The 24,368-nt window shown below is 45.9% G+C and overlaps 1 protein-coding gene across 10 annotated transcripts in view; it reads right to left on the reverse strand.

Annotated features, from left to right (window-relative positions):
* C12H12orf50 (chromosome 12 C12orf50 homolog) overlaps positions 1-24,368 on the reverse strand; it is an 826,751-nt gene that overhangs the window by 444,963 nt on the left and 357,420 nt on the right. For 5 of the 10 annotated variants that reach the window (XM_069627751.1, XM_069627750.1, XM_069627746.1 and 2 more), the window contains one exon: positions 1,666-1,770. The exons of 1 other annotated variant lie outside the window; for it this stretch is intronic. In XM_069627751.1, the coding sequence (XP_069483852.1) occupies positions 1,666-1,770 (105 nt within the window). Of the gene's footprint in view, positions 1-1,665; positions 1,774-24,368 lie in introns of all 10 variants that reach the window. 4 more of the 10 variants (XM_069627747.1, XM_069627744.1, XM_069627742.1 and 1 more) reach the window with 1 other exon arrangement.

Below are 24,368 nucleotides of genomic sequence, written 5' to 3' on the forward strand. Positions count from 1 at the left end.
ATAAAAAATATATAAGTTTACCTTTGTATACTTAAATGTCTGATAGTAACTGATAGGTTGGTGTATCATGTTTATTTTATATGTTAATTATGCTTTTTGTGCTTTGTGGAATGTTTTTATTAAAACCATATTACAATAAAAAATATATATGTTTACCTTAATAAACTTGTTACATTCTGGAATATTTGAGCACCATTCATAAAGATTTTGGAAGTATTATGCATTTGATTTCTGTCTCGTCCAACAGTAGTGTTGACATGTTTCTATTATACTAAAATGATACTCGTAAATGTCTTTTAATGTGCACATTTTCCTTCTTCATCTGTTGTTTTTAAATGTTTCGTTATCCTGTGAACAAATGTTTCCACTATTATTTTAAGGATTTACAGTGGAGAAAAACAAAATAAAAGGGAAACATAATGCACTTGATTGTTGTACTGGGTTAAGGAAGTTGTGAGTACCCTGACATATCAAGTTATCCTGTGCCATATGACAGCAGCACCCTACCATTGTGTAGTAGAAACTCTGACTTTGTTTTATTTTCTAGCAATGACAATTTGTATGGGATGGCAACTAACTCCAGGAAAGGTCACAGTCAGGATATTGCTTGGAGCAATATTTAAAACTAGTGTTATTTCTTCAGCAATCAAATTTATGGTGAACATTTGTTTTTCCTGGTGGCGAACATTAAATCAAACATCCAGTGCAGGTAACAGGTTATATGTGATTAAGTTTGAAAACTTTAAGTTTGAAACACATACATTTGGAAGTGGAAGTCAGGATATACAGTGTTTTGGTACGTTTTACTGCAAGTTCTAAAATAAAGTTTCACTTTAAAAAAACGTATATTGATCTTCACAATTTAGTTGTTGTTGCTTCCAGCTTCCACACAAGAAATGGTGTGACCTCTTCAAGCCACTGTTTACAGAACATTTTATATTATGAAATGTTCATGAGCTGAAACAGAACCTGTCATTTGAATCTCTGAGAAATTTGGCAAACCCTGTGAATCCTGAATGCAGTGTAAATCAGTGTATTTGGGGTTTATTTGGGGTCACGTGTATTTGCTCAGGATTACTCTATAACCATTGTACAATCTACAGCTTTTATCAAATTCCTTAGGAAAATATTGATGCCTCCCGGAATGCATTGTTTTCCCTATGTCTGAACATTTACTTGGAGAGATAACCCTACATATACCCCTGAAGAGTGTGTAGCTCCCAAGCTATGTTTACTTCATAAAACTGAAAAGCAAAGATGCAAATGAATTGTAGAAATCCGGCAGTATACATATCTAACTCCTGTGACAGAACTGTGATATGGCTGTCCATGGTTCAATTATGGTAAAATAACATTGAAAGGGATCAAGTAAACAAAATGATATCAAACAATGTTTCTGTCGCAAAAACGATTGTAATTGGCAAGTCAGAGAAACACTTAAAAAAGGCAAACTGAAAGAGATGAATGAAATAAGCACCCTCCCACCTGTCCAGCCCCAAATAATTATAAATCAAAAAATAAATGTGAAAAATCACTGTTCTTCTATGGTGAATGTTTTTATCATCTACATTTTAACTGAGAAACAATGTGACCTTTTGCTTTAGTCAAATAGCCTATATTTGGAGGGGAAACAAAAACAAAATTTAGAATCAGTTCCTACAGTACCTTTTTCTGTTGGTGAATGGGGAGGTTGTTTATGTTCTTCATAGGTCCACTGCTTTTTTCGAACTCTTTTACAGTTCTGTTTCATTGCTGGGTCAATATTAGTCACTGCTATGACAAAAATAAAAATAACTCTAATTGCAAATGTATGACATTACAATGAATGTGAGTCTATCTACATTTGATGGGCATTCATATATATGAGCACTATACGTTAGAAACGAATAGCATCCATTTTCAAAGCGGGTGGCGTTTCTTAAGTAGGAAGAAAAGCTTTTTCAAAGCAAAACTATTTCCTAAGATTCTAATGCATATGTTTTTTGATTATCAGAGACGGATAGACACATTTCATTATATGAAGTGGGAGTATGTAAGTCATATCATGTCCCTACAATAACAAAGGTCTTTGAAACAACAAACTGCATATTCGTAAGTCAACTAGTCATCACCTAGCAGATATATATTTTCCAATGCAGTATGTAGCTTTCCAAAATGTAAAATGAACGTTGGCTTGACCTGATCAGGTATGGTTTTATATATCTGTCATAACCAATTTTCACAATTTATAAAATATATAGCCCCGATACACAGAAACAGTCCTTGTATTTGATTCTCAAGATTCTCAAGATCAAAACTGCATGCACAAATCTCTCTGTGCATGCAGTTTGTGTGCACATGCGCACATCTGTATTTTGTGTACATGCCAAGGGAGTTGAAATCAAATCATGGTTTGTGTCCCTAATTCTAAAAGACATACACTTCGAGATGAGCTCTGCCTACCGCTGGCCATCTATGTCACAAGTCAGGTGAAGAAGAACGCATAATGCAGACAATGGTCTTCAAAATGAATACTTGTGCAGAGCACGAGTTTCATCATTATTTTACATTTCTACCTCTACAAACATAGGTGGAAATGCAAAGATAGCATTGCCCATGATAGGCCCTTACAGGCTCATTGACAGCACTGTGCACCAAGCACCCATGTGGCTATGATCAAGGGAAACGTGTTTGGGGTAATTTGCAAAAACACAATGGCAAGGCAAGAGATTACGCTGTTCTTAGTTGTGCATTCAACAGTACCTTCTGCCACAAATAACTGGCATGTGCAAATTAATGTAGTACATGCTCATCTACCACAGCCAGAAGAGGATCATTCCATAGACTGTCTCTGAGGGAGAAGGGGGGGGGGGAGATGCAGACTGCATCTACTGATGAACCAGGAAAAAAAACACAATGAGAAGAAGAGCATAAAATGGGAAGTAAAACTCAGACTGATGATGATGATAATCATAGGCAAGGTGCAGCCCATGATTCTGGAAACCACTGATGAGGAGAATGAATGTCAATGGCATCATTAAAGAGATAATAGGGGAGGCAAAGTCACTTCTTCACCTGTGTGCAGCACCCTTCAAACACATCCTGCAAGATCTGAACGTTGAAAACATTGGTGCATAAAGACTACCACCACCACCTTTGGGGAGCATTGGAACATAGTAATGTGGAATTTCACATGACAAAGAATGGCATCTCACCACTTGCACCTTGTGAAAGAAATTGGTGAGCCGAGGGGAAGGCTGGGACCAACTTGGATACCACATCATTGCGGTCCTATATGATTCAGCATTGTGCAGAGGCATTGGGGGAACTCACAAAACCACAACTGCAGCCCTTTTACCAACAGCCAATTTCCATTCCATGCCTAGCCATATTGTCTCCCCATTTACAAAAATTGGTGCAGTGCCATAGTATGGATGTTTAACTCCAACCACGCTTCCCACAATGATCCCCTTTGTGACAGGTGACATTTTTGAGTTTATTCTCCTACAAGAAAGGTGGTCAATGGCCAACCTCTTTTTAGAGTGGCACACTACTTACTTTCAACCAACAATGCCTCAACACAGAAAATGGGCCTCTTTACAAGTTTGGTGGTGCAGAATAAAAGTGGTGCAAATTCAATGAGCTCAACTTTTTTTGTCATTAACAGAATTACTGCCCCTTTTATGATCCTGCCGAAATATGTGTTTGACCTTTAAGTGGATGACTTACTTCTTGCAAGATACTGTAGGTAAAACCTCCACTTCAACGCAAAAAATAGGCAGATTTATTGCTCATAGTAAATTCAACTAAAATCCCTATGATGTATTGTGGACAACAAAAATGGGGATTAACAACATCACCTTACCACCACTTGTAATCCGGTGATAACTCTGCCAGGCAAAGAAGTGATAACGGTAAATTACTTCAATGGTAATTCTGCAGAAATACAGCTGAATTACTGTCAAACTCATAATAAGGCCCAACAAGTGGAATTTGAGATGCTTATTATTTTGGATCACCCTCAAGTAGCAATTTGAAAAGGTTAACTGTCCAAGTAACACTCAGGGAATTCACACATTTGAATTAAGTCGTGAAGACCACCCCAAAATAGTGCTCACTAATATTTACAGTTGTAAGCCCATTGTGGGTGAGCATACATCTCTTAGACTATTCCTTGACACAAAGTCCACTGTGATTGCAAACAAAATATCACCATTCCCTTCTTAGTAAGGGTTTGTTAGAGCTGGCAGTGTTAATGTTAAACTGGGAAAAGGAGTCTCATATGATGATCATGAAACTGAGTAAAATAGTACCTATGGCACTGAACCCATTGTAGTAGCATATGATAGAACAGATAAAGGAGGAATGCTATTTGCCAGCTTGAGTATAAGCAGTATTGTTGTAATTATGCAGGTAGAGGATTAGCCCACTATTGTTAATTTACAAGACGGGAAAGCAATCATTATCCTCTGTTGTTAACATTTTGAAGGGGGAGGCCGAAATTTACTCCTGCTTCCGTTCCCCCCAGACACATTAGCAGATAGAAGAGCAGAAAGAATAAGTGCACTCACCATTTTGCACCTGTCCCCAGTGCGCCCATGAGTGACAAATATGCTGAAAGACACCCACTTCACCAACCCTGCAACCTGAAAGCAACACAAACCCTGCCCAGAGTGGATGAAGAACTTCTGGGTGCTAGCAGAGACACTTCAATTGACAGTATTGACTAAAAGCGCTAAGAAGACATGCTACACTAGTCTCAATGCTGAAATACCGGCATGCAGAATCTACAAAATACAAGAGTTCCTGTATAAAAGCTTGCAGATACTCACATGAATTAACCCTATAGGAAAGCAAATTTATTTGGACCTATAACTCATTAATGCATGCATTATCAAATGGCACAGTGTAAGCCATGCCCAGCTTCAGGACATTACAGCCAAATCCCCTTGTCTCAGTGAAGTCCAGTAGTGCTGGGGCAGCGTGAACAACAGAAATGCACCTTACAAGTCCAGGCACTCAGCCAAGGTTGTGCAACAGATTAACATTCCTTTTTCTCTGAACCACAGGGAACTGAAGCGCAGATAGCATTTTTAATTCTTCATAAATACAAGTTATTCAGAGCTGGAAAAGGCAAGAGCATGAAGATCCAGTGGATCTGCCAGCCAGCCAAGGACCCTTCTCTGGGAACGAAAAGACAAGTTTGCAAAGCCCAGACATGATTTGCAACGCAGTGTTGATTCACACATATTTATGATGCAGAAGAGGCAGTTACTTTTAAGTGTGGAACACACATTTCAAGCTGGGAGCAGATTTGTCTCCGGCCTGGGGACCTCAGCTCTATCCAATCATCATTCGAGGCCCCGGCGGTGGGGAGCTTTGAACACTGAACCATTGGGAAAACATTCACAATGCAACAGTTTAGAATTAGGTAATTGGGAAACAGCCAGGCCAACCCTCTGACAACATAGCCCAATGAAAATTATTTCTATAAGGGAGCCATAAGTGACCTATCACTCAGCACCCAATCACAGGGTGTGATAGGTTTTCTGGGAACTGGCCCAAGTTGTGATGTCAGCATGGTGCTAGTTTGTTACAAAACTTGCCTGCAAGCCATCATTCTTTGGGATAGCATTTGGATTTGTTCCTCTACGCAGATCCCTGTGTGTTTTCTGGCCAGACTAAAACCACAGTTGAACTTGCTGTTTGTTTGGACTCCTGCTGCATTTATTTTGGCAAAGAAGGGAGGTGTTGGACCTCCCATGAGTTCTGGATTCAGGTACCCCTAGTAGCACTAACCCTACCTGGGGGTTCACTCCTACCCAACAATTTATTTTTATGTGTGCATCTATAGAGTATTTTGGTTCAAAATAAAAAAGTCTGTGCAAGAAAATTAATAAATAAAACATGATAAGATATGATATGATATGGCATTTATAATGTGCCTTTACACAAGTGTTTCAAGGTGTGACGAGGGAAGACAGAGACATCGATCTTACTAGGCCAGTTGACATTGAGAAGTGCAGGGGAGGCGGGGAAGGGGAAAAGTGTGCGGGGAGGGGAAGAGAAGTACATAGGATAAGCAGTGAATAAATAGGAACAATAAATAAGAAGTGCGGCCAGCTGGTGGCAGGTGCAAGGGTAAGTGCAGACATCAGCTGTCAAGTTCTGGTGGAGGGCTGTAGGGATACAGAACCACCCCCAGAGTGCAACGATTGCCAGGAGGGCAGTGCAGGTGTGCAACTGGCGGGGAGGGGCCCTGGGCCCGAGAACAAAGTGTAGCCAGGTGGACTGTGCAGTTTCAGTTTCAGCCAGGGGAGGAGGAGAGAAAGCAGAGGCAAAGAGTAAAGTCTTGAGGTGCTTCCGGAACCAAAGATGGTTGTCCTTAATTTTCAGAGAGGCAGGGAGGCTGTTGCAGAGGGAGGTCCCAACCAAAGAAGAGATCTACCACCAACTTGTTGCTTGGAGAAGTGACTAACCCTGAGGGAGTTGGAGGCAGATGAGCAAAGAGCTTGAGAAGGAAGATATTTAGGAACAGAGAATTGAAGATATTGAGGCCCCAGGCCCCAGAAGGCCTTGTGGACAATGCAGAGGGTTTTGAACTTAATCCTCGCAGCCACTGGGAGCCAGTGCAGAGATTTCAGTCCTGGAGAGATATGATCGCTGAGCTTGAGGCCAAGGGCAATTCTTGCAGTCCTGTTCTGGATGAGTTGCAGAGGGTGGAATGTAGAGGTAGGCAGATTTAGAAAGAGGCTGTTGCAGTAATCCAGCCTAGAGAGAACCAGAGCTCTGGAGACAGTGAGCTTTTGGGGGAAGGAGAGGAAATGAAGAATACCTCTGAGGAGGTGCAGCTGGTAGTGTGACTTCTTGGGAGACGTCAGAGATGTGAGGCGAGTAGGAGAGTGTGGAGTCCACAGGTGGGAGCAGGAAGAGGGCCAAGATAGGCCATCCAGAGCGAGACTGGGAAAGAGGGAGCAGGTGTGCCTATGAGGAGAATCTCAGTCTTACTGGCATTAAGGCAGAGATCATTGGCAGCAAACCACTCCTGGATAGCAGACAGACAGTCAGAGATGAGAGAAGGAAAAGAGGTGGCTGAAGGGAGCCTGAAAATGAGCTGAATGTCATTCGCATAGCACTGAAAGTTGGCGCAGAGAGCAGCAATGTGGTAGGCAAGAAGTGCAGGTATTGTTTGAACAGCCACGGAGAGAGGTTAGACCCCTGGGGAACACCACAGGTAGAGCTAGAGATAGTGGAGAGGAAGGACCCAGGGTCGATCAGAGAGGAAAAAAGTCAGCCGGCCTGATCAGTGATACATAGGTTATCATGGAGACGGTGGAGCAGGATGGCATGGTTGCCCAAATACATAGATACACTATGGAATAATAGAAATGCGTAGACACAATAAATACATTGTCTGATCACAATAATTAGTAAATAAGTAAATAAATGATGTTTCAGGAACACTCAGTTACTTAGACAATGGGGGTCATTATGAGGTTTGAGGTAAAGGAAAAGTGATGCCGGTAAGGGAATCCCGGCACCGCATGCCGCTCTGGCTCATTCCGAGTGTACATCCCGATATTAGCGCTGCCGTTAATAACGTTGATGCTAATAGCGGCATGTGCACGGGTACGCGGCCATTCGGCCCGGCATTACCGGGATGGCGATAACAGGGGTATATCCCAAGTCATGCGGACATGCCCCTACTGGTGCCGCGAGTGTGGTAATAATGGAAACCACCATGCCGGTATTACCGCCATCGCAGACCACCCGCTAACAGCCATCAGCTGTGCTACCAACTGCCAGAGGTGCACACAATCAGCACAGGTGGAGCCAATGGAGTCTGACCCAGCACAAAAGGAGCACACCCACACACCACTCCCCTTCCCACACCAAAATGATCCCAATTACAGTTGCAATACTGGGCCTGGAGGACATGCTCGCAGAGCTACGCCATGAGCAACAACTGCAATAGGCACAACAGAGGAGACTCAGGAGGAGAAGGAGGGTGAGACAGGCTCAGCAAGTCTGCCCAATGCAGCCAGTGTTACCACGCAGGCAGCCACCAATCCCACGTATCCGACCCAGTCCCTTCAACCTAACCCCTGAGCAGATCCACACCCTTTACCGCCTGAACCGGGACACAATCACCACTATAGTGGACATGATACACCACGACATCACCAGCCTCATTGACATCCGTACCGCCATCCCCCCTCTACTGAAGGTGGTGTCTGTGCGCCACTTCTTGGCCACAGGCACCTACCAGCACACAGTGGGGCAGATGCATGTCATATCACAACCATTATTTTCATGCACGCTGAACCAAGTGCTCAATGCTCTTCTGAAGCACACAAGCGACCACATATCCCTACCACAGACTGCCCAGGAGATCTCCAACACCAAAATTGGCTTCCATACACTGGCAGGCATGCCAAATTGCATTGGTGCCCTCGACTGCACCCATGTGGAATTGGTGGGCCCACATGCCATGGAGGTAGTGTACCGCAACCGTAAGCTATAGCACTCTGTCAACGTGCAAATGGTATGTGACTCAACCAAGATCATCACACATTGTTGTGCCTGATATCCCGGATCAACCCCTGATTCAATGGTCCTGCGGAACTCCACGATACCACGCTACATGGAGTGACATGCCGAACAACGTGCATGGCTGCTTGGTGAGTTGCATGGCAAGCACATGGCAGAGTGATGGGGAGAGAGGCATACTTCACCTGGGTGAGATTGGGGGGAGATATGCATACTTCACCTGGGTGAGATTGGGGGTGAGAGATGCATACTTTACCTGGGTGAGATTGGGGGGGATGCATACTTCAACCTGGGTGAGATTGGTGGGGGGGAGATGCATACTTAACCTGGCTGAGTTTGGGGGGGAGATGCATACTTCAACCTGGGTGGTATTGGGTGTGCGACTGGACAATGCCCATACTGCAATACACTCTGCCCCAAAGCATCCCAGACTGAACTTGACACCTGAAACCAATATGAAAGACGTAAGCTGCACAACAATGACAACATGCCAGTACTGCAACCATACCATATCCATCAACACGTACACTGCACATCATCAGACTGTACCCTCTGCAACACAATGAAGCAACATGCTGTGAGTATGCCAAATAGAAATGACCGCTGAACAGCATTACACCGGACATGCGTCCATGAGTGCGCACAAATTAATCACATGATGGCAACATACAGATTGTCACTGGCACACCACCACAGAAGTGCAGCATGTCAGCATGAGAATATCAAGCATGGAATTGCAGATCATTATGAGTCTGGTGGCAACGGTGCCAGGATCAATGCATACGATTAACTACACATCACATAGATCATGCCAACTACTGCCGTAGGCAACCACAGTGCATGAACACTAGCAAGGAATTGGACACCCTACATCAACTTGACGATGCAACCCACACCTGTGGACCATGTGACTTCACACATTGGGGTTAATTTGAACATCTCCATTCATGCAGGTATATGTGGATGTGAGCAACAAATAACTGCAGGCATGTGAGTGATACGTACAGGTTCCATTTCATGAAATCACTTACACATACCCAATGTTGCACCCATGCAGGTGATGCTGGCTATCCCTTGAAGAGGTGACTCCTTACCCCTGTCCGAAACCTGCAGGACAGGCATGAAGAGGACTACAATCGTGCACATACCCGTAACTGTCTGGTGATTGAGCAGACCTTTGGCCTGTTGAAGACACGGTTTCACTGCCTCAGCAGGTCGGGTGGGGCACTCCTTTACGGGCATGAGAAGGTGGCCAAGATCATCATGGCATGTGTCATGCTGCACAACATGTGCATCCGACAGAACGTGCCTCTGCCCCCTGACATTGAACTGCAACCACCAGGTGAGGCTGAGGAGGAGGAAGAAGATGGGGTTGCACATCAGGCAGGTGGCGATGCACAGGAGGGACGTGCTGTGCGCCAGAATGTGATAGACCAATATTTCTAGAACACATGGATGCGGATAGTGCCATGGAGGTGGGACTCCTGGCACTGGGTGTGGGGGGACATGGACACTGCACTGTTCACCAAAAAGCACACATACACAATAACCAATGTCCAGTCATGTGATTTTGCTTGACACAACGGGTGTATTAACCATACAGTATATAGAAAGTGCACAAACCCTCCACCCCACACACCCTCTCCCCCTCCCCCCACAACTCCCCCACACACCCTCTCTCCCCTCCCGCTACCCCCACAACTCCCCCACACATGGTGTGCACTTTAATGCAGCATTAGTCCGCAAGAGTTCACATTATCAGGCTGATCCTACTTCCCATGTCCTCTACCAGCATCGGGTGGCAGCATGTATGACCGCTGCAAGGTCCGCGCGGACCTGTGCAGGGGGCTGGTCTGCGTGGAGCTGGCAGAGGAGGAGGTGCCTGGTTGCTCCAGTCCCTGTGCGGGACGCTGGGTCTCCATGGAATTCGCGATGCAGCTGAGGACCTGCCTCACAGCAGCCAACTCATCACAGATGCGTGTGGTACTCGCTTCTATCGCGACTTTAATGGCCGTAGCGTATTCACGGCACTCCTCCCTCACCAGGGAACCTTCGCTCACGTACCGGCTGACCAATGCTGTGAGCTCCTCCAGGCGCTGTTGGATGAGGGTGATTCCCTGGTCTCTGTCCCTGACACCGGTGGATCTTGATGCAGTGTGTGCCATGGGTTCTGCATCATGTGTGCTCTCCGTGGGACTCCAGCTCCCTGGGGGCATGCCTCACCTCCAGACAGGTTATGGCCGCTGGCATTGGGTGTGGGGTGAGGTGGTGTGACTGCTGCAGGCTGGGTGTGCCATGTGCTCCGGGTGTTTGGCAGTATACCTCTTCATCCGTCAGGGTGCTGTGGTAGCTGCTTTCTCAACAGAACTGTTGGCAGCGGACAGTGAGCTATCAGCCACTGGCTCCTGTGCGGTGGTAGCAGCTGGTGTGGGTGCTATCGCGGTGTCAGTGCCCCTTTCACGCCTCAGTGCCATTGCATCCTGAGCTGCTTTGGGGTTCTGTGGCAGTGCAGGTTTGCCTGTGGGCCTTGATGTGGAAGGCCTGTTGCCTCCTTCCATGCCCCTGGCCTTCCTCATGGGTGTTGTGGCCTGAGCTGCGGAGTCCTGGGCCTCGCTGTCAGATTGTGAGCCTGTGGGGGACCAAGAGAGGGACAGCATCAGGGATGGTTCTACATGCATCATGCATATATTGATATTGTTGCAGTTCTCTACACTGGACTTGGAGTTGTGACATAAAGGTTGCTTGCCATATGGGTGGGTCATGCAGGCATACGTCTGGGTGACACATGTATGAGGTGCTGCATGCATGTTGATGTGATGTTGCTGTGAACAGCCTAAAGGCAGGGTTGTGTACATGTGTGTGTGATGGCCCATGCATTGGCTCATTTCACTGTCACATTTGTGGGGCATCATCATGCTTTGCATTACAGTGGTTTGTGTGGACACTCACCTCCATCTGCCGATGACGGCGCTCCGCGCTCCATTTACGCTACTCCCTCAATTGACTCCATGCCAATTGTGCTGGCACATGTCTCCTCCCTGCGAGTCATCTTGATAGGTGAGCCTGCTCCGCCACCTTTTCCCATGCCCTGGCTCCAATTGGCTGCACTAATGTTCATTACGCGTAGGCGCAGGTCATCCCAGCGCTTGCGCACGTCCTTTACAGTGCGAGGGGTGGTACCGACCACACTGACTTTGTGTGCCACCTCCTCCCAGATCTCCTTCTGTCTCATCTGGGCAGGTCGCCGCAGATCTGCCGCAAACACGGCTTCCCCATTTTCGGAAAGGGTCTCTGTGAGCATGTTTAGCTCCTCCTCTGAGAAACGGACCTTGCGCTGCCGCGCAGCACCTTTCTTCAGGGCCTTGGGCATGGTGATGGAGTGGTATGTGAAGTTGGGGCTGCTGTTGTGCTGATGCAGGTCCTGTGTATGGAGGATTGCAATGGATTGTATTTTTCAAGATGGCCACTGTGCTCTTTCCCGTTCCTGTGCGAAGACGGTACTTCCGGTTCCGCTTATTAACGGGCACCACTAATAGCGGTCACCGCTAATAGAGGTGCCCGCTAATGCCGTATCCGTTGATGCCGGTAGTGCTATCAGCGCTTTCCATGATGCCGCTACGGTCCATTTTGTGGACTTTAGCGGCATGCCGGTAATGTTGTTACCGGCATGGCGCAAAGATCGTGCCCGCGAACTTGTAATAGCCCTCTATTAGCGGGCTCTTTACTACACGGGCACAGTATTTGCTCCATGCCGGTCTATTAGCGGGCTCTTTTCTACACGGACACAGTATTTGCTCCATGCCGGTAAGGACAGTTACTTACCTCCAATCTCGTAATGAGGCCCAATGTGTGCAAAATATTAATAACTAAACATGGGAACATTTCTTGTGTCCTCAAGTACCTAAATGAAAAAGCTCTGACATCCTTAAAAGGGATTACACAAATGCATTTTCCAAAGTACAGTTCTTCTTGTTCCCTTAATTTATGGCATTCACTAAGTAGATGTCTTACTGTCTCTGTAATTTTTTTTTTATTTTCTAAAATTGTACAGATCCTGTTCTGTTGACACATTCTCATTCTAGCTCCCTGGGCATCCAAGGACTCCAGCAAGATAAAATGAAATTACATGTACAATTAACTCCTTTCACATTCAGGAAATATTTACAAGTAATTCTAAGGAGTAGAAATGCATGGACATATTCCTAATCCATAATCTTCGTTGTCAGATGATTGTAATTCAATGGTTGCTTTTGCAATTAAGAATATCTACAGACGATTAGCTCACGTAATTAAAGGCATATATCTAGGCTGCATCAATCAGTAAAAAATAAAATGCCACAACAAACAAGTCCTGTACAGACAGAATACAAATTAAGGTTCAGCCCAAAATCAGATCCTCATTTGTCTTAAAGAAGCAAAGTCAATGGCTAATGTACTTGATAGTTTTGAATGATTAACTTAACAAATACAGTCTATCTGTTTCCCAATTGCTCTTTTTACAATAAAGTATATATGCTTAAAACACACATATTGCTATGTATCAGTACCCAAAGTACAAAAGAGAATTAAATCAATCCTTGGGAGAGGATATGTGAAATAGCTAATAAAGCAATTACCAGACATTCTGGATACTACTATTAGTAACAGATTAAATATGGAGCAAATTGGAACGAACATAAGGATTTAAATCCAGCCCCAAGGCTGGGAGAGCACTATTAAGCAATATATAACAGAGAGCATCATAATCAAGACATGCTTACATTTGTGGTTCACATATTTTGCAGACTAGGGGGATAACGTTTCACCCTTCTCAAATATAACTATGGGGAAAAAGAACCAAGCATTGAAAATTTCACTGCTAAATATGTCCAGAGGTCAAAATGTCCTCACAGTTTATCTTTATAAATACTATAAAGGCTCCACTCCTGGTGAATATCTTTAGGTCCTTGCTTCAAAAAGCCTCCTACTTTGAGAACTGCCATACTGGTTCCAATTTTTACAAAGGCAGGTATGACTGACAGTGGGCCTCATAACGACCCAGGCGCTAAGTGAAAAATGATGGCGGTAAATGATTACCGTCATCGTTTTCCGCTAGGTCCGATCATGACCCGTGACCGTTAACTACGATGCCATTAGCGGTATCGTAGTTAACGCTGCCGCTAACTGCACCAAGGACGCGCGCACGCGAGATCCCACACCGTAATTACCGGCATGGCGCAAAGGTACGCGAATGCCGACCCAAGCGGACATGCACCTAACGCCATCACCCAGCCCGTTAAGTACCTTACCGCCATGGTGCTAATTACGCCATCGCGAACCAACCGTAAAGGGCCATGTAAAGTGAATCCAGCTGCCACAGGTGCACAGAATCAGCACAGGTGGAGGCAATACAGACTCAGGAAGTACAAAAAGAGCACACCCAACCCCTTCCCACACCCAGTCACACTCCACAATGATACCAATAGGACTAGCAATGTTGGGGCTGGAGGACCTGATAGCAATGCAAGTGCTACAACGTCAAATACAACAACAACAACAAAAACAAGAGGCTGCACAGAGGAGATGCAGGAGGAGAAGGAGGGCAAGGCAGGGCCAGCAAGCCCCACCAGCACAGCCAGTGGCACCACGCAGGCAGCCCCCAATCCCACGCATCAGAACCAGTCCATTCACGCTCACCGCTGAGCAGATCCACACCCTGTACCGACTGGCCGGGACACCATCACCACCATTGTGGACATGATACACAACGACATCGTCAGCAAGATTGAAACACCCACCGCCATCCCCCCCTACTGAAGGTCGTGTCCGTGCTCCACTTCCTGGCCACAGCCACCTGCCAGCACACAGTGGGGCACTTGCATGGCATATCACAACCATTATTCTCACGTACACTGATCCAAGTGCTGGATGCCCTCCTCAAGCACACAGATGACCACATCTCATTGCCGGTCTTCCCAGGAGATTGCTAACACCAAAGTGGGTTTCCATGCACTAGCTGGCATACCTGGTTGCATTGGTGCCATCGACTGCACCCATGTGGAATTGTCGGTCCCACGTGCCATGGAGGTACCGTACCGCAACCGTAAACTATTTCACTCAATCAACGTGCAAATGGTCTGTGACTCCAACAGGATCTTCACACATTGTTGTGCCCGATTCCCTGGATCAACCCATGATTCAATGGTCCTGCGTAACTCCACAATACCACGCTACATGGAGCGACATGCAGGGCCAAGATCCTGGCTACTCGGTGAGTCTCATGTCATGAGCATGGAAATGTGAAGTGGGTAGGTGATGGACGTACCAATGCATACTTCACCTAGCAGAAAGGGGGGGGGTGATGCATACTTCACCTGGCAGAAAGGGGGGGGAATGATGCATACTTCACCTGGCTGCGACTAGAAGTAGCCAGATCATACCCTGAGGCAGCACTTACGTCATCTGACACCTGTATACGTGATGCCTGACCTAAGCAGCCCCAACATGTGAATGAAGGTGTGTCCCAACCATGACACAACCATCTGCAAGTGCATTGTACAAAATGTGACCACATTGACTCCAACGAAATGCACCTACATGCACGTCACCAAGCACCATCTACTGAAAGGCCTGTCCCCCATAACTGTGCCCAAAGAAGGCACATGATGGACTGGAACATCAATGCACCACAACACAGACAGCAAGGCCCACGAACTGACCCTATTGACATCAATATTGTTCACTGGGGTCATAATGAGGCAGACAGCAATGTTGCGATCATGTGAGCGTTAACCTCACAGGACACGTGCCAGGTCACCTAAAGAAACGGCCTGAACGTACACAGTGGATGGGCACTCACAAGGCACTTGCCCCCCCTGCATACATTGTGTTTTGGCATGCAAAACAGTACATGAGAGCCATGAACATATACCGGTTGCATAGTGTCAATCCATTAGCGCAACTAAAAGTGGTGCAAAGTTACAGTTGAATGCAAGGCATGGTGGCATGTCATGTTCAGAAATCAATCTCATCCCTGACACATACATTGTTGCCCACATACAGGTGATGCAGGCTATCCCCTGAAGAGGTGGCTTCTTACACCAGTCCGAAACCCACAGAACCAGCATGAGGAGGACTTCAACCGTGCCCATGCACGTACCCGTGTGGTGATTGAGCAGGCTTTCGGCCTACTGAAGGCACGTTTCCGCTGCATCAGCAGGTCTGGCGGGGCACTCCAGTACCGCCATGAGAAGGTTGCGAAGATCGCCATGGCATGTGTCATGCTACACAATATGTGCGTCAGACGAAATGTGCCCCTGCCCCCTGATGCAGAACTGCAACCACCTGACGATGAGGATGAGGAGGGTGGGGATGTGGCAGCACCTCAAGGAGGGAGCGATGCACAGGAGGGGCGTGAAATGCGTCAGAATCTCATTGACCAATGCTTCTAGCACAACAGCGGGTGTGTGTAACATGGAGATGGCACTTGGGGCACTGTGTGTGTCTGGGACATGCACACTGTGGACTGTACAACAATAAAGCACACATACGCAATGAGCAATGTCCACACATTGGATTTGTGCTAAACGATAAAGTGTATTATAATAGTGAAAAGGTATGACACACCAACTCCTCCCTCCCCCCTCCCCCTGAACACCCCAACACACCCACTCCCCCTCCCCCGAGAACACCCCAACACACCCACCCACCCTCCCCCCTGCCCCCTGAACACCCCAACACACCCACTCCCTCCTCCCCCTGAACACCCCAACACACCCACTCCCCCCTCCCCCTTCACCCTGAACACCCCAACACACCCACTCCCCCCTCCCCCCTGGAATCCCTACGAAGGTGTGGTTCAGTCTGTGCAGCAGTGTGTGATGTAGTTCTTCTCCACTGTCCGGGCACTAATGTCAGTCCCCTCCCCTGGCCCCCGGGGCACCCCTGCCCGTGCTGCGCAGGTTCCTCCCTGATCTGCGGATGGGGCTGCTCTGTGCCGAGCTGGTTGACGAGGAGGGTCCTGGCTGCAAATTTGGACGGCTGTCCCAAATGGTCTGCACCAGTTCTGAGAGGACGTGCCGCACAGCGGCGAGTTCTGTGCAGATGTCCTTCGTGGAGGACTCAATGGCAGCCGTGACTTTGTCTGCGCATTTCTCCATGGCATCCCTTGCCCCCCCACACTCTGCAACGTGTTCATTGAGGAGGGTGGATAGCTGCTGCTGCCGGGTGACAATCTCATCCAGGGTCTGCTGGTTCCTCTGGCTCATGGCCAATGGCATTGGCATGCCCATTGGGCTGCTCACCTCCGGCAGGGAGGATGGGGTGGCTGGCCAATCCTCGGCCTCCAACTGCCCCTGTGTGGCATCCGCCTGCAGGGGGCTTAGGGATGTGTAGGGGGAATGTGGGTGGGCAGTGGGGCTTCTATCATCAATCTCCTCGATGCTCCGTGCCTCACTGTCGGAGGATGCTGCTATGGCAGCAATTTCGCCAAGGGTGCTGCTTGCAGCAGAGCCTGTCCCTTCGGTGGGCACGATGTGTGTCATGTGCGCTGCTGCTGCTGGTTCTGTGGTGACAGTTGTGGTGGCTGTCAGTGCCCTGTCCTCTTCCCCTGGCAGGGTTTGTGGCTGCTGGGGTGTTTTCCTCGGGATGGCAGAGGTGGAGGCTTGCGGCCTAGGCACAGTTGTCCTGGCCCTCCTGGTGGCTGTGGAGGCAGTGGTGTCCTCATCCTGGAGGTCTGAATCAGAGCCTGTGGTGGAGCAAAGGAGGGAGAGTGTTATTGATGGGTCTGCGGACATTGTGCGTGCATTGTGACGAATGACATCTTATCAGTAGGTACATGCAGCACATTTGAGGCAGGGGCATACAGGTTGTCTGCCTTTTGTGTGGAAGTGGCATGGTGATATGTGGGGGCCGGCAGTTAGGGTGTGCATGCTGCATGTGTACAGGGTGGATTTCGGATGTGTCTGTGGGCAGTCTCCTGCTGATGTGTTGCATTTGCACTATGGGGCAACATAGTACTTCACATGATTGGACTTTTGTGATTTTTGTAAGGCTTGATTGGAGCCACCTACCTGCATCTCCTGATGTCGGGACTCCTCTCTCCATCCCTCTGACTCCTTGTATGCTCTCCATTCCAATGGTGGATGCACAGATTTCCTCCCATGCTTGCAATTTGATGGGGGAATCACATCCACCCCCGGTTGCCGTGCCCAGGTTCCTAATCGCCGAGAGGATGCTCCTGACGCAGAGCCTCAGGTCGTCCCACCGCTTTCTGCACTGCTGTGCGTTGCGGGGTACGCTCCCCACCGCACTGACATGCTGCCAGGGACCATATGGCCTTCTTTTTGGCTATTGCCGGCCTGGACATTTGCGTAGAGAAGACCACCGCAGCATTGTCCTGGAGAGTCTCAGCAAGCATGGTTAGTTCCTCCCGGGAGAAGCGGTCCTGGCGCTGCCGATCGCATGCTTTTTTAACAACTTTGGGCATTTTCAGATTGGTAATTGGGTGGGTTATGGGTTTGGACAGGTCTCAGGGTCGGATGTGGAATGGTTGGGGAGGATGGCAATGTATTGTGTTTTTAAAGATAGCCGCTGTGCTCTTTCCCGTTCCGCCGCGATGACGCTACTTCCGGTTCCGCTTATTTACGGTGCCCGCTATCTGCGGTGACCGCTAATTACGGTGACTGCTCACTACGGTCGCCGCCATGATGGGTGGCGGTAGTGCACCTTGCGCGGCGTACTATGCCGGTAGGGGCCGTTTTAGGCTCATTTACGCCATGGCGTAATTTACATTACCGGCATGGTGTAATCCTCGTGCACGATGGGACGGAATGTGCCGCTCTTTACGCCATCGGACCACGGCGTAAACGTTCATTACGCCATGCCGGTAATGTTCAATACTTACCGCCTGGGTCGTAATGAGGCCCATTAAATACTACAGCACCAGCTAACATTTGGATTCCTCCACTAAACTGTTTGATAGTATCTGCAGAAGATATTTCTCCTTAATTGTGATATTAATTATAGTTTCCTATCTGAAATATTGCATGGGTTAACTTAGGGTCACAGTACAGTGTATTGCAAGTATGCACAATCTTCAAGGTGTCCAAGTATCTAAAATATAAAGGCATTCCTACTTATTTACCATTCATGGACCTGTGATCTACCTTTGACCATGCACATCAAGCAAAGATCTGGGAAGCTCTTGTTTATTGTGGCATGAGAAGAGTTTCAATTAACACCCTACATGAGATACATCATGATAACGAGGCACTGCATTATGGCTTAATAGTGGAGCTTTCCACTAGTTAACTGTGTATGAGTTGTTCTGTGATGAATAATGGCTCCCATGCTTTTTTAATATGTTTATATTCTTCATCATTCAGATACTTAAAATTATGACCACTGAAAAACAAAAGATAGGCCCATGCTTCAGCACAGACTCCTTGTTAATGGTGCATACACCAATTACTTTGTAAAAGATGAATAAGCACTACATTAATAAGTGTTTGAACCCATAAACTGTGAGACTTATCCATGGCCTCAAGCCCAGGGACTGTATCTTCCCAGTCCTGAAATCTCTCCACTGGCTCCTGGTGGCTGCAAGGATCAAGTTCACGACCCACTGCATCGTCCACACGTCTTTCTGGACCCTCACTGCATCCAACTCACTCTTCCAAAATACCTTCCTTTTCAAGCCCTTTGCTCAGCTACCTCCAAATCTCTGAGGGTCAGATGATTTTCCAGGCAGAGAGTGGGGGTAGATATCTCTCTTCTGCAGGTGCCTCCCTCTGAATGGCCTCCCTGCCCCTCTCAACTGCTTGAAAAGAAAAACACAAATACCCATTTCTTTCAAAACTTGACACGGGATGAACGCCTAGCCTTGCAGCAATTGAAATACATTGATCAAATTGTAATAAGAAAGGCAGAAAAAGGAGGAGCGATAGTGTTACTCAACCGCAACTTCTATATTTCAGAGTGCACTAGACAGCTAGCAGATACGTCATTCTACAAAAAAATACATGAAGATCCTACACCACGCCTGAAAGCTATGATCGAAGAAGAAACTAGGAAAGCTCTGGAAAGAGGATGGATCTGTCATCAAGAATATGAATATTTAAATGCCAAAAAACCATCAATACCTACATTTTATATCTTGCCAAAGATCCACAAGTCATTAACAAACCCTCCAGGCCGCCCGATCGTGTCTGGGTCAGGATTATTGCTAGAACCGCTTTCAAAATTTGCAGACAAGTACTTGAAATCGTTTGTGTTAGAGATGTACTCATATATACAGGACACTACTGAAGTTATTACTCGAATCGAAGACTACCCCTTTGACAATAAATGTCAGATCCTGGTCAGTCTTGATATAGTATCTCTGTATACTTGTATTCCTCAGGATACCACTCTCGAAGTTTTAGAAGAGATACTCCTTACTAAAAGAACGGATGGAAATTGTCCCAACAGCTTTATACTTTGGTGTGCTACCATGTCCCTCAAAGAAAACTATTTTAGTTTTAACCAGCAACTTTTCCAACAAGTACATGGTACGGCAATGGGATCATCCGTAGCCCCTTCTGCAGCCAATTTGTTTGTAGAATTCTTTGAAAAAAGTGTCATCTATAACCCCTCTAATCCGTTTTTGAGTCTTTTACTGATTTGGAGGCGCTTTATAGATGGCATCCTAATCATTTGGGACGGTGACACAGCCTCTTTTGACGAATTCAAAGCATGGTTGAACGAACAAAATCAATTTCTCAAATTTACAGCTACTACAAGCACCGTAGAAATCAATTTCCTTGACATCACAATATGGGTTGAGAGTACCGAAAACGTACTAAATGTTAAACCCTACCATAAACCAACAGATCGGAATTCCCTGTTACAATTTAACAGTTGCCACCCTAGCCACATTAGAAACAATTTACCAGTGGGCCAATTTCTTCGTCTCAAGAGAAATAGTTCCAGTACAACTATCTTTGAAGAAGAAGCAGCAAATTTAAGTTCCAAGTTATTGTCAAGAGGGTATCCTCACAAGATCGTAAAGAGAGCTCATAAACGAGCAAAAAATAACAATAGAGAAGCTCTTCTTGAATACAAGAATAAATCGAAAAACAACGATCAAATAGTATTTGTGAGCACATTTAATACACTTTCAAATAAAGTGAATGCTATCATCAAACGCAATTGGCATATCCTAGACTCATCCTAGACTCAGGGGAATGTCCTGTGACCAGACCATTATGTGCTTTCAAGAGAGGCCAGAACATAAAAGATATGGTCACTAGAAATGACATTTCGATACGTTCACCTCAGATGACCCTTACTTAGTCCTGGTGGATGCCTAAACCCATTGGACACACACCTTGTGGACATTGCAGTTGTTGCTCTAACACCAAGCGCACAAAAGAAGTCAATTTGGGTTTAAAGAAACCGTGGCAACAAAGACAGTTCACTAATTGTAACTCAAAGATGTTAGTTTATGTGATCTGGTGCCCTTGCCACAAAATATATATTGGCATGACAGAAAGGAAAATAAAAACAAGAATTATGGAACATAAAAGCTGTATCAGAAATAAGAACATCACAGCCCCCCTTGTGGGTCACTTTTTGGCCATGGACCACACACTGGAATCCTTAACTTGGAGCGTCCTGACACAAGTGGATAGGAAAGAAAATACAACATCAAACAAGAAAAGACTGTTTGAGAAAGAACAAAGATTAATTTATCTCTGCAACTCAGTTAAGACAGGACTCAACAAACAGATTGACCGGACCAATGTGTGAGAAATAGAACAAACTGTTTTATAAAACCCAGGAGTCCTAGTTATGTAGAGTTGCATGCCAAAGTACTATCCTTTTATGAGTGATATCGAATTAACAAATCGTCAGGTCAGAACAATGCACAGCAGTCAATGAAACATTTAGTTATGAGCATCATTATTCTGTAACTATGTAGTTTTAGTGTAACAAAGCAAGGTTGTTTACATTTTTACTTATAGTGCGATAAGCACAGCAATGCAGAAGCATGTTCTCTTTCATGATGGCTCCCATTGTTTCCACGTATTCACCGCCTCCTTCACTGTCTTCGATTTCAATGTCCGTCTAGCATGCAGCTACTTTTACATTCAGTAGCGTTGCAATGCTTGGTGAGGACACGCTATCGGTACAGAAGGACTCTGGAGACGAAACCGCCCAGCGCGAGCACATGCGGATATTAGGCTAAACATGGTAAGTTCAGAAGGAACTGTTACGAGCGAACCTTGCCGTTCGCCATCACCGTCTATATTTAGATTTCCAACCCGCTCGCAGGGGGCTCCCACTCGCACTTTTAGTGAAGCTCTCCTTTCCACTTGTTTATAGGCACAGCGCAGTGCTTTAAAAGGTCAATGGCGCGTGAGCATTTGAAGCCAAGGATTTTCAAGACGTTTTCGGCTGTATGATGAGTCCAAATTCCTGCTGACATCTAAATTACAAAGACCCAAGCTCAAGGTCAGTTGCAACCATTATAAAGCTATGAGATTGGTGAAGCTCCTTTTGCATGGTACAGTTGTGGTCATACACACAGAATACCTAGCATATGTAGTGTTTCCATAAAGAACAGTATTTTAGAGCACCCGCATATTATAAGCTTGTGCGACATATAAGTGTGCACTTAGTATATAGTGTGTGACATATGCTAGCATGAGATGAACGTTTTTTACTGCCACGTGATTAGAGATCAACAGAGTACTTTTAACTCTTTTTGATACCACATGATTGTTATTAGATTTCATGTAGCTGTCTCTGTTCCACCGCTGACGAGATGTTGCCATCCCACTTTCTTACAGAGAGTAGAACTTCCGCACACGAAGACTCTTCTGTTACCCCTGCTACTATTAACAAGTTGGCAGTGAGGTAAGCCTTTAAGCTGTTCATAGTCTAAAAGGCCTACAAACTACTATAATTAGTGTTTGTACTTAGTATATTCAACTGATTTGTCCGGTTGTCTATCTTTCTCTCCCCTTTTTGTTCAGGGTGGCACTACACAGTGATAAGAGCCTTCCTTAAAGAGCTGCCCCCTCTTCCTTGCATCAAGTCACACTGTTAATACTTGGAATTATCCCAGTAATTGTAATGCCAATTGTTGTTTACAGTACATCCCCCCTGAAGAATTTCCCCCTAACAACCCTCTTGAAGGATAATGGGAATGAAACATGTCGGATTCTTTGTCTGTGAGAAAGATGTCACGGTTTTAATAAGGCATTAAGAGCTGCTTTATATCCAGAACTAATAACAGGATCTCATCATTAATTTAAGAGATTAAAAATTAGACATCAGATTTGTGGTTTGACCTAAGATGCTAATGTGTTATATTTTTTACGTTTTATGTTTTGTCTAGTACACAATTGGCTGCTGTTACAAAGAGTAACACTTTTTGCATTAACTGTCCTTCCGTTGTCTTGTTTATTAATGGTGTAGGTTTTTTTCTTCACGTTTACACAGAACTTTATTAGTCCTATCGTAGGACCTCTTTTTTTGTTATATGTTCTTTACTAGTTTTTTATTTCACTCATAGTTAGTTTCTTTCTATTGCTCCACACATTAGAAATATTGTGGTTGGTATGCTGTTTTTAAGGTTTTATAATATGAAATTAATTTTGTAATAAGCATTGCAATTTATATATATTTTCAATGATGGTTGTAAGTGTAATTTGTTGCAACTAAGGAGGGCAGGTCGTGAGGTATCTCAACAGTTCAATTTGGATCCCTAAGGGTGAGGTTATGAGAGGAGCTAGGACTCTTTCTTTTTAGACAGTACGAGTTCCATTGGGCACTGTACTAGGCCACTCCAAACAAAAAAACCCAGTCCTTTGTAAGTTCTATGGTCCTCTCAACTTGAGCCAGACCACCTGAAATTCTGGAAGCAGCTCAAGACCTTCCTTTTCTCCTCTGCTTTCTCTCTCTCCCTTCTCTGCTGACCACCTGTCTGCGGCACGGGATGGTTGCCTGGCTACCCTCAGAGTCTCACCAGGTACCAGACTCCTCCATGATCAGTCTCCCCTGCACTGCCTCCGAGCCTACCACGCACTAAGGGGCTGTCACTGTGACCTCTACAGTCCCCTGCCTCCTTTCACTTACCCAGGGCCACGCTACTCTGGCTGAACTTACTCAGAGCAATGCTGCCCTGTGCACACTTCCCCCTGCTGAACTTACTCAGAGCAATGCTGCCCTGTGCACACTTCCCCCTTCCCTCTCCCTGGAACTTCCCCCTGCACCATGCGCTGTCTCACTTGTACGATTTGAATAACACAGGGCCTAGTAAGATCGTTTGTCTTGTCCTCCATGTCTTCCCTCCCTTGTTCTGTCGCGCCTAGAAACAATTGTGTACAGGTGCGTTATAATGACATATCATATCATATAGGAAAAAGGAGAACAAGAGATCAATGTGCCAAAGTAAAATGTGATGGATGTTTGTCTTCCTCCTCACTTAAATCAAATATAACTGTATTGGTATGCCACTGCTCACCTAAATGTACACCTTTACTTATTTAGGTATCAAATTGAGGAGATCAATGACTTGGAAGGATCATGTAGAAAACAGGTAAGAGTATTGTGCTGAATCCACGATAACTGACTGGCATAGAGTACAGTTGACTGAAGTAGTAGATCTAGAACCCCCTCTAAAATACAGTAAATATTGGTGAGATTTCTCTTGGGCATCTCTCATTCCAGCCCCACGTATCTCCTGCAGGAGGAAACTGGCCTTACCTCTCCCATTGACCTTGATATGTTGCAGCCAATATTGCTATGGGTCTCTCTGAGGCAAAGGTCAACCCCATAGCTCATAGAAATTGTATTCACTGATATCTTCACCA

Source organism: Ambystoma mexicanum, chromosome 12 (genome assembly GCF_040938575.1).
Source record: "Ambystoma mexicanum isolate Mex_15411 chromosome 12, UKY_AmexF1_1, whole genome shotgun sequence".
Taxonomy (NCBI): Eukaryota; Metazoa; Chordata; class Amphibia; order Caudata; family Ambystomatidae; genus Ambystoma; species Ambystoma mexicanum.